Source organism: Sciurus vulgaris, assembly GCF_902686455.1.
Source record: "Sciurus vulgaris genome assembly, chromosome: 3".
Lineage (NCBI taxonomy): Eukaryota > Metazoa > Chordata > Mammalia > Rodentia > Sciuridae > Sciurus > Sciurus vulgaris.
The window spans coordinates 87,683,782-87,699,056 of record NC_136463.1 but is presented as its reverse complement, the minus strand read 5'-3'; the positions used below and the strand labels follow the sequence as shown (position 1 = coordinate 87,699,056).

The window sequence follows — 15,275 nt, the reverse complement described above, 5'->3', positions numbered from 1 at the left end:
AAAAGTAAATCAACTTTTTTTTTTTTTTTTTTTTTTTTTTTTTTGGTCAAGGTAGCCAAGATTTCTAAGTTAGAATGAGAAGGGGGAAAAAAAGAAAATTCATTCACGTTAAACCTATAAATTATAGCAAACAGCTTAAGATATGCCTAAGAAGATATGGAGAAAGGGAGAACTGGCCTTTTAACAAATGTTCAAGTTTTAAGCTAGTGCGATGTCCATTTCTTCCTGTTTTGGACAGCAGCCAGTGGGCAACTAAGACTGAGTAGGGTCCCCACATGATCTTACCTGCCATGACTCCCTACTCCAGCTTCCCGTGAGGCTGGCTGGAGGAAGAGCAACTCCAACAGGCTACTCTAGATAAAACCTTCCTTGTTGAAGCCTTATTTCATTTTTCCTTTGCCAAGTGCCAGTCAAAGTCATGGCCAGACACTCATTTTCCTGCCCCAAGATGTAGGGGGAGGAGAATCTTGGTACTGTACATAGAAGATTTTGATCTGTCTTCTGTAAGCCAGAAATTCCTCCTCTATAAAATGGAAGCATAAATCACTAGCACAGCCCCTGAGGCAGAGCTGGCATCCAAAAATTGCAAGCCCTCCCCATCTCATTTTGCACACTTAGATTAAAATCAAATCAGCTGTTCACTGATACACCAAAAGTCAGGAGCAAGGCCGACACAAAATCTACCTGCCATCCAATATTCTTCCCTGTCTAACCCCTGATCCTGGAACCAGTTACTCAAGTTTCCCACACCAAAACAAACAGCACCATGATTTATCCCCTCTCTTGCCAGCACACAGCAAAGGGGAGAAGGGAGAAGAAGAAACATTTGCAGTGTCAACTCCCCCTTGACTCACACACCTGCAATGCTGTTTTTCTTGTTTTTGCTTAAAAAAAAATTTTTTTAAACCTTTGCTCAGACACTTCATGTGTCCTTCTTAAAACCCAGTCTCCCAAGTTTAGTAATGAAACCCCATTTTCTGAAGTCCTCAGGGCCTTACAGACCACAGTCTCCTTTGAAACACCCCCTTTAAACCCAGAGAAGCCCTTGTAGCACAACAAAGTTTGGAAAACAAACAGCTTTCCCTGCATGGGAATTGGGTACTTTAGGAGATCAGTCAAGTCCCAGAAATCTGCAAAGCTGCAATTTCTGAATCAGACAAAGAGGCCATTCAGTCTTGCCATGTTTCTCTGCTCTGGAAAGAAAAGATGCACAACCTCAAAAACCCAGGTTCCTGGGCAGGACATGTTTGAGAATTCCATTTTTTTTTTTTTAAACAAGTAGAAGATCACTCCAGGGGGGAAAAAATAACAGTCTGCTTTCTCCAGAGGAGGAGAAAAGTGGGAACAAAATCTAATTGACTGAGAAAGGCCCTACAGGATTGAGACAGGATGAGATAAGAGGGCTCCCTTTATCTCTGCAGAACTTGGTTCTTTGCAAAGGACTTTCACGTCTTCTGCCTTACCTAATTTGTCCTTCATATTTCCCAGTATTATTATGTCTATTTTACCTAAGGTATTCTCTGACCTGCCCAAAGTCACAGAAATGGTATTTCAGACCTTCTAACCCCTAGTGTTCTTTCTACCATAACCCACGACAAATCCTGAAAACATAGAGAAGAATCATCCAAAGACCCAGATCAATATCAATGCCCTCATTCTGCTATGACTCTTCAGCCTCAGTGAACTTAAATTTATACTTCTAGGGTAAGACTTTCCAAGAAGAGGACGACAGGAAATGTGAAAGGTGGGATGCTGCTCCCAGGTCACCCTCCCTAGTGACTCACTCAGGAAGATGATGGTTTGCCTCCTCGCAGTCCGACTCTCCTCACTCTCCGACTTTCTCAGCTGCAGTTGGTGCCCAGTCCCGGTCAGCGTGCCCTGCTTGCTCCTCATGAGCACTTGCATCATGTTCCAGCACATGAAGGCCACTGAGAGCAGGACCAAGAGGTAGACGATGAAGGCACCAAAGATGCTGGACTGGAACACAGTCCAGCGGTTGGAGAGGTTGGTACAGATGGACATGTTAGAGGTCTCAGGGTTCTCGTGGTGGCGGGTTCGGGAACGGTTGCAAGTGAGACCCCGGTGACTGGGCACATACACCAGAGGGTACTCAACACCCAAGGCAAAAAGCAAGGGCAATGCCACCAGGGCAGAGGTGACCCATACAAAGGCAATCAGCAGTTTCACCTGGCAAGGCCCAGACACAGCCTTGTACCTGAAGGGATGACAAATGGCAACATAGCGCTCAAAGCTGAGCGTCAGCACATGTAGCAGCGTGGCGTAACTGCAAGTCTCAAAGAGGAAAGTGTGAAGCTTACAGGACAAGGAGTAGCTGGGTGTGGTCAGGGGGTTCCAGATGATGCTGTAGAACTCCATGGGCATGCCAATGAGGAAGACCAAGATGTCTGAGCAAGCCAAACTCACCATGTGATCTGTCACCTCCTTCTGCAAGTAGCCCTTCTTCTGCAGTACCTGGGTAACTCGAATGGTGATACTATTCCCCAGAATGCCTACCACAAAGATGATCAGGTACACCAGGAAGAGGGTGATTTTGATCCAGGTGGCCACCTCAAACTCTGGGACATGGCTGTGATCAATGACCCTGGAGCAGTCACTGCTGGAGCCACTGGATGAAGCCATTAAGAAAAGTCACTCCACCAGATTCGAAAACTTCTTGGACTTCCTTTTCTCCTCCCAGCAGGGACCAGACTTCTTTGGCTGCTACTCACAAGTGGACGCAGGATTTTCTCTTGCTGGAGATCACTTGGCAAAAAGGATAACTCAGTATTTCAGGCGCTTTCATGGAAGCTTCCTGGAGCAGACCAACCTAGGAGAGACTGGTAGAGCCTGGGGGTGGGGTTTTGAGAGGAGTGTGCTTGAGTGAGGCGGGGAGAAGGAGGAGGAAGGAGGTTCTACTCTCCCCACCCCCGCCGGGCTGAGATACCCGCAGTCCCTGGCGCTCTCGCCCTGCCCTTCTTTGCACCCGCCCTACCCGCCCTCCAAGAGCACCCTTTCTGGGGTTGCAGGAGGCGGGGAAGTCAGTGATCAATCATTAACCACAGTCGATTGTGATCCGTGGGCAGATCTAGCCCAGCCGGGGAGTTTGACTCAACACATAGGTATCGTCTCCGGAAAACGATGGCCCCTCCTCCGGGGTCACCACGCAGCCACTGCCTAATCAGCAGTTGGGGTCTGCCCTGAGGAGCTTTCCAAGGAGATGCAGCACCAGGGAAGCTGGAGTGCGCGCGCTCGCTCCGGACTTCGAAAAAGACAAACTCCCCTGGCCCGCCCCGCCCCCGCTCCCACAGCAGTCCTAGGTCTCTTCAAATGAGCACACGCCTTCGCGTCCGCTACAGGCCGGGCGGTCCCGGAGGAGACAGCAAGCAGTCGTCCCTTGGTGCCCTGACTTTGGGACATTAGGGGTGTCTGCTCTGAATGGCTGGAGTGTGCGCTGCCTGGAGCCGCTGCTCTGGTAAGTTGGTTCCATCCAGGGCAACAAGATCCACATTAAGGCCCTGCCTTTGTTCAAAGCCTCCCAGTGCTCTAAGGGTCCCGCCTGGCCTTCCTGGCCACGACAACCTTAGCGGGAGTGTGGGGTCCCTCCTTTCAGTTTCACACCACCACACAGAGGGCTCTCTCCACAGCTGCTGCAAGTTTTTAATTGGGAACATGTATATGGATAAGGATGACCCAATCCATTGGGATGCTCCGAGTTGGAGGGAGTTATGCCCCAAATACCAGGAACAGCAGGACCAGGCTAATGTGGGAATGTTGGGACAGGGCCCCGCCATAGAAAAACTACTTTGAGGATCATGACATTTTCCCTCTCTGGCGAAAGGAAAATCTCTAACAGGTCTGTTTTCATCTATTAATTCCAAAATCAGAGGATTGGAAGGAGGGGAAGAGGGGAGGGAGACTGTCCTTTGTATTGTAGGACACTTCAATAGCCAGGACCAAAATGTCTACAGACTTTGCTCAATGAGGTGGGGAAGATTGCTCTAAGTCATGAACCACTGGCTTGAAGAGAGTAAACTAATCCCCTTCCCAGCACAGACCCTGTGCTGAAACATCCTTAAATTATCACAACGGCCACCCTGATGTGATCATTTTAAAGACTAAGGACCTTGTGTACCCAAAGGTAGGCAGGTGCTTCCCCAAGGTCATAAAAGAGCATGTGAGAGCAAGATTTCACTTCTATGCAGAATCTTGAAAGAAGGAAGAAAGGAAGTCAGTCAAATACAGGGGTGCAAACAGCAGAACAAGAGTGGTTACCAGAGGCAGAGAGGGAATGACAACATGAAGCCACAGGTCAAGGGTTCAAAGTTACAATGTAAAAGATGAATAAATCCACTTTAATCCCAGAGGCTCAGGAAGCTGAGGCAGGAGGATCCAGAGTTCAAAACCAGCCTCAGCAAAAGCAAGGCGCTAAGCGACTCAGTGAGACCCTGTCTCTAAATAAAATATGAAATAGGGCTAGGGATGTGGCTCTGTGGTCAAGTGCCCCTGTGTTCAATCCCCAGTAACCACCCCCCACACAAAAGATGAATAAATCCAGCATTCCAATGTACAGCTGGAGGACCATAGTTAATGATGTAATATGCATTGAAATTTTGCTAAGAGAATAGATTTTAGTACACACACACACACACACACACACACACGCATACACGGTGTCACAGATTTAATTTGCTTGACTACAGTAATCATTTCACTATGTGTGTGTGTGTGTGTGTGTGTGTAAAAATGCTATGAAGTACATCTTAAAATTTTTCAGTTGTTTAAAAAGTGAGAGAAAGACTTGAAATTAACTTGAGTCTGACCCTTGAACCCATCTTTTAACACCTCACAGAAGGGAACTCTATGAGAATGGCAGGTGCTCAGGCACTGTGTCCTGAATGAAATATGGGGTCTGTATTTTCTGAGGAAAACCCGGGACCCACAGTCTATGACCTCGGGGATTACTTGCCCTGGGGAGGGAGGGCTATGTGGACACCAGATCTCTATAATTAGCTCCATATGTGGCTTCAGTGTTTTCTGTCTCTCTATATACTTGTTCTCTCTGTTAAATTACAAACTCCAAAGCCAAGGAATGTATCTTCTTCCTCTCTAACAGCTCTCCATAGCACCCTAAATAATATGTTTTACCAGAGACCTTCCCATCCCCCACGTGTGCTATTTGACCTCCTTTCTAGCAAAGAAACTCCTAACTCACTTCCTTTTTGGTATACATTTTTAGCTAGAGGACCTAGATGACATTCTACCTGTCCTAGAAACTCATGAGATAACATGATGTGGGGTAGACTGGACCCTTGGGACTTTCTTAACTCCAGACTAGAATCCTGAGTGAGCTCCTCTGCAAAAGCCCCTGGTTGCTTGCTGCTCCAGAGAAATTAAGAACAAGGTGATCTAGGTCAGACCTACAGACTTCCCTATCCCCAACACACACACACACACACACACACACACACACACACACACACACACACTCACTCACATGCACCTGTGCGTACACATTCCACATTCTTGCTTCTGACCACTTCTTTCTTCTCAAAAGTGTAAACAAGCTAGGGCCCTTTCCAGTATCCCCCACCCCAGTCATAGATCTCTGCTTTGAAATTCTCCTGTTAGTCTTTTTCTAAGCCCCTATTATGCATCACACACATTCATATAATTCATTTCTTTCCATCCTTACAACAATGTTGCAAGGTGTATATTATTGCCCTCATTTTACAGATGAGGAAATTCAGGGGTGGGGGAATAAGTGACCTGCCAGAAGGTCTAGAGGCAGGATTCAAACTCATACCCATCTGACTCACCATGGTGTAATCTTTCTGTGCAAGACAAGACTGTGCCAGATGGAAGAACGTCATTTTGGGGAAAGGCATTGTTTTCTGTCACCAGCCCTGATGCTGTTCATCTCTCCAACCTCAGTAAGTCCATCATCCTGCAATATATTTGATGATCCCAGTTTGTTTGGCTCAGACAAGAATTCCATTACTGTCCAGTTCCTTGCATCAATTTTTTTCTCCCAAAGTGTGAACACAGATTACAAATGCATACCCAAATGGCAAGAATCAAGCTAATTAACATTTGTCCCTTACAACAGAGATGGAAAAATACATTTTGAACAAAGGCCCAGAGAATTAAATTTTCATTTCACCTTTGCTTTTCCTAACCAATTAAAAACTGTTTAATGTGTTCTTATTGTTGATAAGACTGGCATGGCACCTGGCCTCGGTCTGTGTAATCTAGATTTTTTTATTAGTTTATTGCATAGAGAGAAAAGGTACTCAAAAAGGAGAAGGAAAAATACTTTAGGTACCTTTTTATCTCAATTCTACTCAGGGTAACTCTACTCTGGGGCCTACACAAATTTATATTCACATCCTACATATTCTAGATGAACTTTGGGGTCACATAGCCTAGTAGCTTTCATGCTGTTTTTTTTTTAACACTAAATCTCATTTTTAAAATATAATCTTATATTGGCACCCAAGAAAATACACACACACACACACACACACACACACACACATATTTATATATAAATATATTGTTTTTTTAATTTAAATCTATTTTATTTGCTGAAATTGATAACATTTACTCATTTGAAGTCAACTAACAATTTACATGTACTCTGATTAACACCTTATTTACAAAGATTCATGGTAAAAATCATAAGGACCATATATTAAGCTGCATTTCACACATTTTCAAGAATTATAAACAGTGCAGATGCCTTATAATGCAATATTATACCTTATAATGCAATGTGACTAAAAATTAACATAAAAACCATAAGACTGAAACAAAAAACTCTACCATATCAAAAAAGAATTTTAAAATCTCTAAAACAATTCTCAGTCAAAAAGAAAGCCAAAATCAAAATTACAGACTATCAGGAGAACAATGAACACAAAAGTTAACACATATCCAAACTTATGGAAATAGCTACAGGAGCTCCTGAGGGAAAAATCCATAGCCTTAAGTGTCTCTAATAGACAAGGAAGAATGAAAATAAATGAAGTCATAAAAGGATTAAAATTAAGGAAGACAATAAGAAGGGGTTAACAAAGATGAAAGTAATTATGAAGGAACTAGATAGAACTAATAAATGAACTCAAAAGTCCTGCTTTCTTTTCTGAATTAGAACTTTTTTTAAGTCCTACTTTTTAAAAGTCCTACTATTTAAGTCTGACTACTTTTTAGGCGCCATCAAGACCAGTTCCAGGTGATCAGCCTACACTCCAACCATGCTCATCAGAGAAGACAAGTGCTGTGGTTCGTATTTTTAGTGTCCCCCAAAGGCCCATGTGTTCAAATCTAGGTCCCCAGCTTGTGGTACTATTTAGAGGTGGTGGAGCCTTAAGAGGTGCAGCCGAGCAGAAGATAGGTCACTGGGGACATGCCCTCCAAGTGGGTAGTGGGACCTGGCCCTTCCTTTATCTGTTTCCTGGCTGCCATGAGGTGAGCAGCCTTCTCTGCCATGTGCTCCCACCATAATGTACTATGCTACTGAGGTAGGGTAGAAAAGAAACAAAAAATAAGTGGAAAGGAGACAAAGGGTTAACAAGAGAACTCCAGGTTTTATCTTAAAGCCTTCAGTACACAAGCCAGTTCTCTCTCCCAGACCAGTCACTCCCAAATTTCTGGGAAATCTACAAATCTTCACTTAAAGTTACTGGAAATTCACCCATTTATAAAAATTTCCCTGTTCACTGTTAATTAGCCCACTAATAGATGTACTTTTAAAATAGATTGAGCAAAGGGAGATATGAAACCTATAACTCAGGGCACTTTCCCAATGTTGTCTGTTGATCACATGATGGAGAACACATCATCCTAAGGATTCTGACAATTGTCAGAACACCACAAGCCATCTTGTGATCATCAGACTGATGTCATGCCCACCCACCTTCCCATACACACCCCTCACCAAATGTCCTTTTAAAAAATTACCCAAGACCCCAAAAGCATGTCTCACTCTCAAGACAGTCCACGTTCTCCCTTGAATCTGTACTCCTTGCTTTTCTAAATAAACCTCTCTGTGACAATATCTGAGGTATGCTGAAATCCTTTTCTGTCACATACACTAAGGATCCTATCATCCTGAGTTAAGTCTCCCTCTCTAGGACCTCCTTAGAATCCCTCCAGTGACACTACCATAGGCCCAAAGAAATAGGACTGAAACTTCTGAAATTGTGAACCAAAATAAACTTTGTCTTCTTGTAAGCTGATTTGTCTCAGGTATTTTGTCACAGTAACAAAAGGCTACTAACAAACTGAATTTACAAACGAATGAGGTAAACCCTAGGGTCACCTAGACTTGCTCTCTGGAAGCACTTGCTGACATGTGGCAAGGAGAGCTCCAAGTAGAGCACAGTCACCTTGCTACATTGAGGGGACAGAAACTGGTGTTTAGGAGGCTAAACTGTTAGACTGCATAGCACAGAGTACTGGAAAGCAGGGAGCGGCCCAGAGAAAGAGTGCCACAAGTCTACGCAAAGGGCTCTTAAATCTTTGACTGAATACTACATGAACCTTTAGAAGTTATGCTTCAAGAGCTAAGCAAAGTATAAACAGGAAAAGACAACGAGTGGGAGAGCTGTGAGCCAAACAATTCCCCAAAGTCAGAGAGCTGGAAGAGACTGAAGTTTCAACCAATGAGAGTGAAGAGACTTCATTGAACCTACTCTGAAAGCACCAGATCTTAATAGCAGGACTGAACTAACCTCAGAGCTAAGGCTACGCCAGACCTGCCCTAACAAAGATACTGACCTGAGCTAGCTAATATGGCACAAGTGGCTAGGAAATGTGTGAAATACAGTTAGTCCAAACTGGGATGTATAAAATTCACACCAGATTTTGAAGAATTTATATGAAAAATAATGTAAATTATTGGGACTGGTGTTGTAGCTCAGTGGTAGAGTCTTGCCTAGCATGTATAAGGCACTGTGTTCGATTCTCAGCACCACATATAAATAAATGAATAAAATAAAGGTCTATCAACATCTAAAAAATTTTTTTAAATGTAAATTATCTACATAATTTTCATTTTGATTTCATATTGCTTGGCTAACAATGCTTGGCTAAAATGGATTAAATAACATGTAATGAAAAACAATTTCACCTTTTTTTTCACCTTTTAAAATGTGGTTACTAGAACATTTTAAACTAGATGTAGCTTGCTCTCATGACACTGAAAAGCTAAGTGAAAAGGTTGATAAACTTTATTTCATACAATTAAAAAAATTCTTCAAGGCAAGAAACACAGTGAACAGAGGTTAATAACAAATGAAAGCTTATAGAAAACACATGTAATTGTTATCACACCATGATGAGTAATATCCATAACAAACTGAAAGCAGATAAAAATATACATGTCTTTATTAAACTGATCAATCAAGGATCCATTTTTATAAAATTCACTAAGAAAAAAGAAATGGATCAAAGAGATAAATAGGTACTTCATTAAAAAAAAAAAAAAGGAATCCAGATGGATAATAAACAATGAAAAGTTACCCAACCTCTTTAAGCAGAGAGGGAAATGCAAATTAAAACCACAATTAAATATAACAGCATACCTGCCAAATTGGTTAATGATTAAAGATAACCCATACCATCTGTCCCTGATGGTATGGTATTATGGTGACTCTCATACATTGTGGATGGAGAGTAAATTAGTGCAATCACTTTGGGAAAGAGTTTGGCAGTATGTCTGGTAAAGTGAGGTGAAAACGTACTCCAAAGTCAGCAATTACTCTCCAAGTTATAGCTCTAAATGGCTGTCATCAGAATTCACATAAGAGAAAGTTTATAGCAACATTGTTAGTGATTATCACAATCTGAAAACCATCCAAATGTCCATCTATGTGAAAATAGATTTTAAAACAGAACATATTCACATAAAGACCTTACATATCCATGAAAATAAATACACTACTGCTACAAAGAACAATGTGGTAAAACCTTAGAACTATAATGATGCATGAAAGAAGCAAGATACAAAAGTCCACTACATAACACTGAAAAACAGACTAAAACAATAATATTGAGATATATGTGTGTATATATATATATATATGTATGTGCATATATATGTATATATATATGGCAGGTAAGTCCATATATATGTGTATGTGTTTATATATATATGTGTGTGTATATATACACACACACACATATACACATACACAAACACACACACACATATACATATCCAATATTATTTTTTGGTCTGTTTTTAAATGTTATGTAAGTGGACTTTGTACCTTGCTTCTTTCATACATCATACATATGTGTGTATGTGTGTATGTGTGTATATATGAATCCTTGAGGGTCACATTCAAACCATATCCAAATGCATGGACCCTGAGGGTTTGGAGTGTGACCATTTAGGTTCATGTGTTGAGAGTTTCGTTCTAAGTGTAGCAATGCTGTGGAACCATGAAGAGGTGGGGCCTAGTGAGATGTCCTTAGGTCTTTGAAGGAGCTGCTCTCAGAGATTAAGGCAGTTCTCATAGGACCCCTGAGGTCTCAAGAAGGTGAGTGTTGTTAGAGTGATTATCACCCTTACAAGATAGCATCTCTGGCTTGCTATCTTGCCATGTGCTCTCTTGCTCCAGCACGTACTCACATCTTGATAGCATCCACTGTTAGACCTTCACCAGAGGCTGAATCAATTGGGCTGCCTGATCTTAGACTTTCAGTCTCCAAAAGTGTGAAGTTTATAAAACTCTTTTCTTTACAAAGTTATCCTGACTCAGACATTTCATCATAGTAATAAAAACAAAGTACCAAATGGATCAGGGAGAGGGAAGAGGGGTGGTAAGAAGCAGGGGTGGGGAATGAGAGTGATTGAATTATGTTATGCGTACATATAAATATGGCATAATGAATCCCACTATTATACATAACTATAATGTACTAATAAAAAAGTCAACTAAGACATATTAGGTTACATAAGAATATATATCATATATAACATGAAGAAATATAGACTTTTTATTTATAATACATAATATATATGTATTATATGTGATATTTATATTTATTTATATATAATATATATTTTTAAAATGTATTTAAAAGCAAACATATAATTTCCATGAAAGAAAAGAGGTCACCTTTGTGGGTTGGGAAGGTGTGTGACCTGGAAATGCCCAGTGGATTGGGGTTGGGGGCTTCTGAGTACTAACAGAATTCTATTTTAACACCTGGGTAGTAGTTACATGGTAGCAATTATATGATGCTTTGGTTCATGATTCCCTATTACGTAGTTATGTTGTCTTATGAACTTTGTGTGTGTTATATTTCACATTACTGTAAAACAAAAAATTTTAAAGACAAATAATATCTATGTAGCTTGTTGGATCAGCTAAATCAAACTTGTTTTTCACTCAGTGAGATGACAAGGCTGTAACCAGTCACTTCTTCAGGGACAGCAGAAGTAGCATGTCCCACTATTAAAACCTACTGTGTTACAGACCCTATGCTTGTTCTGTCCTCAAACTAGCCCTTCCAGACGAGTGTCAGTACTTCTGTGTAGGTATCTGTTAAACACCCACCCACTGTCTCCTTTCCAGTCTACCCAGAGCCTGGTCCTTCACATTTCCTGGCAACATGAGTATAGGAGCAATGACAAGTTGGACCCAAAGAACCACTAAAGTGTAACCTGAAGACTTTGTCCCTCCTTCTTTCACCCCTGGAATGCCACCTTGGCAGGCAGCCTGAGGATACGGCTTCCTGAACCAGAAGAACAAGGCCAAGGAACATCCTGTGAAAGATGGCTCATCTTCACGGGAGCTTCCAGCTTCACAAATTCAGTGTGTTGATGGTCCTTCCCGGGCAGCGATGCATTGCTGTGCCACTTCCATTCTTAGCTGAGCCCTAGCCCAAAATTTTAGGTAGTAGTTTCCCTTTCTTTCTCCATCTAGAAAAGGGGGTTAAAAAAAAACAAAAGGAAAAATATCCTAACAGTTTGGGTAAGGCACAGCTGACAAGTTGTGGTTTCTGTTCAACATACATCTTTTTTCTTCCTTTATCTGGCTGTACTGAGCTCACTGAAAAGCAAGGAGCCTCTCTGTCACCTGTTAGATATTCCATCTCAACTTGAGAGCAGAGTGGCCATTCAGTCCAGGGACGGCCAGGGGGAGACAAGCCCCCGTGTGTGTGCTCCTCTCCACTGCTTCGTGTTCTGTGTATTGGCAAAGCTGCCGCAGGTCAGTGCCACCTGGACGGCCTCCGATTGCACGCCTTGCATGCTGCACATGGCAGGCTCAGAGTGTAGGGAAACCGCAGTGCCTACTCTTCAGCTTCCCCGTCCTAACTCTCATAAAGAAGTGGAAGCTGAGTCTTTTTTCCCCCCTCATCTTCAAATACTTCAAGCAACCATCTTTGCTTTCCTGCCACTATTTTTCCAGCCCATTTGAGAAGAAATCCCACTTAGCCTTAGATCCCAAATTTTTGAGAGATATTCTGTTTTTATTCTTAATGAAAATTGCAGTCATACCGTCTTATAGAGTAGCAGTACATGGTCCACCACGTCTGGCTGTGTGAACCTACACTAATCAGTTCAGGAATAGTCTTCCATCTACTGACTGACTCTACTGAGCACACTGAAGCATGAGGATTAAGAGGACACACTTGGAAGCCAGACCTCCTGGTTTGAATCTGGGCCCTGCCACTCACTTAGCTTCTTTGCACTTTAGTGTTTCATATATAAACTGCAGATAACAATAGGACTCATCTCCTGCATTTATTGTGAGGATTAAATAACTTTGCATAAAAAGTGCCTGGCATATAGTGTATAAGTACATCTACACTAGGTCTTTTCATAGGGGCAATATCGGTCAGCAGGTAAAAACACGTCCTCTGGAGCCAAACTGCCTGGAGTAGAGTCTGTTTATCCCAGTTATGGAACCATGGGTAGTGTTCTTCACCTCTGTGCCTCACATTCCTCATCTGCAGATTTGAGGATTAACATCAGTCCCCACCTCAAAGAGTAGTTTTCAGGACCAAATAGCATAGACAGTGCCAGGCACATGGACAGTGATGTCACTGGTGTTCTGTTCACAGTCCCTGAGCTGCTGTTGATCCCACTATTGAAACTGGGGCTCTGCGAGGTCCTAAAGCACATTCTAAACACTCCGGGTCCTACCATGTTGTGAGTGAGTAATTTTAAATACTACCTTTTACTGAATTCTGCCGAAATCAGATCAACAGATACTGGCTCAGTATATCCTTTATGGAAAGCACTGTGGGAATTAAAAAGTGGTAAGACAGTCAGTTCTTTGAAAGGGTTTATCTGCAAGTCAATTCAGGAGAGGTAAATGGTTAGATCTCATAAGACAACAATTACCAATCTGGAAAACAAACCCATTTATGATAGTATAAGAATAAAATGCAAATAAATTTAGCCAAGATAGTGAAAGACCTACAAAGTGAAAAATATAAAATACTGACGAAGTACAAAAATTGAAGAAGACACGAATAAATGAAAAGATATTCCATGTTTACGAATGGAAATAATTAATATTATTAAAATGTCCATACCAACCAAAGATAGAGATAGATTCAATGTAATTCCAAAGGCATTTTTTTCAAAGAAATAGAAAACTTCATAAATCAACATTAATTGAAAGTGTTTTCTATACCTCTTATGGTTTGTGGTTCTTATGTTATGCCTAAAATTTTTTGCCTATCCCCAAATGAAAATACTTTCTCCTATATTTATTTCTAGATATTTTGATGTTTTATATTTTGCATTTATACCTATGATACAATTTGAGTGAATTTTCTTAAATGGTGTGATGTAAAAAAAAAAAAAAAAAAAAGAAATAGAAAACTAATTGTAACCGTATGAAACTACCAAAAGCCTTGAGCAGTCACAATCAATGCTGAGAAAGGAAAACAAATCTGGAGTCTACAGTAACCAAAACAGCCTGGCACTGGAACACAGACAGACACATGGACCAAAGGAAGAGAAGCGAGATCCCCCTGAATAAATGAATAAATGAATAAACTCAAGCATATGCGACCAACTAATTTTTGACAAGGCAACCAAGAAGACACAATGAGAAAAGGGCAGTCTTTTCATTTAGTGATACTGGGAAAATTGGATATCCACATGAAAAAGAATGAAGTTGGACATTTATATTATGCTACACAGAAAACACAACTAAAATGGACAAAAGATATGAAAGTAAAATTTGAAATGATAAAACTCCTATAAGAAAGCATAGTGGGGGAAAAAAAAAACCTCCTAAATATCATGCCCAAAATTCAGGCAACGAAAGCAAAAATAAACAAGCAGAACTATATCAAGCTAAATAGCTTCTGCAGAGCAAAACAATCAATCACTAAAATTAAAAAGCAGCCATGGATTAGGAGAAAATATTTGCAAACCACATATCTGATCTAATGTATATCCAAAATGCACAAGGAACCTAAACAACAATCACAAAATGCCAAATAAAACCAAGCAAAACAAAACATGAAAAACTTGATTGAAAATGTGAACAAATGACCTGAATAGACATTTCTCCAAAGAAGATGTAAAATGGCCAACAGGTGTTGGGTAAAGTGCTCAGCATCACCATCATCAGGGAGATACGAGTCAAAATCACAATGAGATAAACCACCTCACCCACCTTAGGTCATTGTGGAGGGCAATTCCCAAAAACAAAAGAGAAGCTGTGCTTGGTGGCACATGCCTGAAATTCCAGCTATTAGGGAAACTGAGACAGGAGGGCTGCAAGTTCAGGGCCATCATGGGCAACATGGCAAGACCCCGTCTCAAAATATAATTTAAGTTTGGATCCATCCCATTTAACTTAACTAAGCTTCTTCAAACAAAAATGTGAAGAGAGAGCCTACAGAATGAGAGAAAATCTTCACCACATGCACCTCAGATAGAGCACTAATCTACAGGATATATAAAGAACTCAAAAAACTCAACACCAAAAGACAAACAAACAAATAACCCAATCAATAAATGGGCTAAGGAACTGAACAGACACTTCACAGAAGAAGAAATACAATCAATCAACGAATATATGAAAAAAATCGGGGCTGGAGTTGTGGCTCAGTGGCTCACACTTGCCTAGCATGTGTGAGGCACTGGGTTCGATTCTCAGCACCACATATAAATAAAAAAAAGAATAAAATAAAGGTCTATCAACATCTAAAAAATATTTTAAAAAATGCTCAATATGTCTAGCAATTAGAGAAATGCAAATCAAAACTACACTGAGATTTCATCTCACTCCAGTCAG

General features: G+C 41.1%; 1 protein-coding gene and 1 long non-coding RNA gene across 3 annotated transcripts in view; one reads left to right on the top strand and one right to left on the bottom strand.

The window, feature by feature from the left end:
• Positions 1-2,954, bottom strand: part of GPR39 (G protein-coupled receptor 39) — a gene marked incomplete at its 3' end in the record, with an annotated part of 214,735 nt that extends 211,781 nt beyond the window's left edge. The window contains exon 1 of the mRNA XM_079135677.1: positions 1,785-2,954. Within this exon, the coding sequence (XP_078991803.1) occupies positions 1,785-2,640 (856 nt within the window). The 5' untranslated portion in view covers positions 2,641-2,954. The remainder of the gene's footprint in view (positions 1-1,784) is intronic.
• A 368-nt stretch (positions 2,955-3,322) lies between these two features.
• The window catches only part of LOC306658572, a 65,916-nt gene continuing 53,963 nt past the window's right edge, over positions 3,323-15,275 (top strand). The window contains exons 1-3 of one of the 2 annotated variants that reach the window (XR_013763083.1): positions 3,323-3,472; positions 5,734-5,930; positions 7,210-7,561. This is a non-coding gene — a long non-coding RNA (uncharacterized lncRNA). Of the gene's footprint in view, positions 3,473-5,733; positions 5,931-7,209; positions 7,562-15,275 lie in introns of those variants that run through there. The other variant, XR_013763082.1, reaches the window with a different exon arrangement.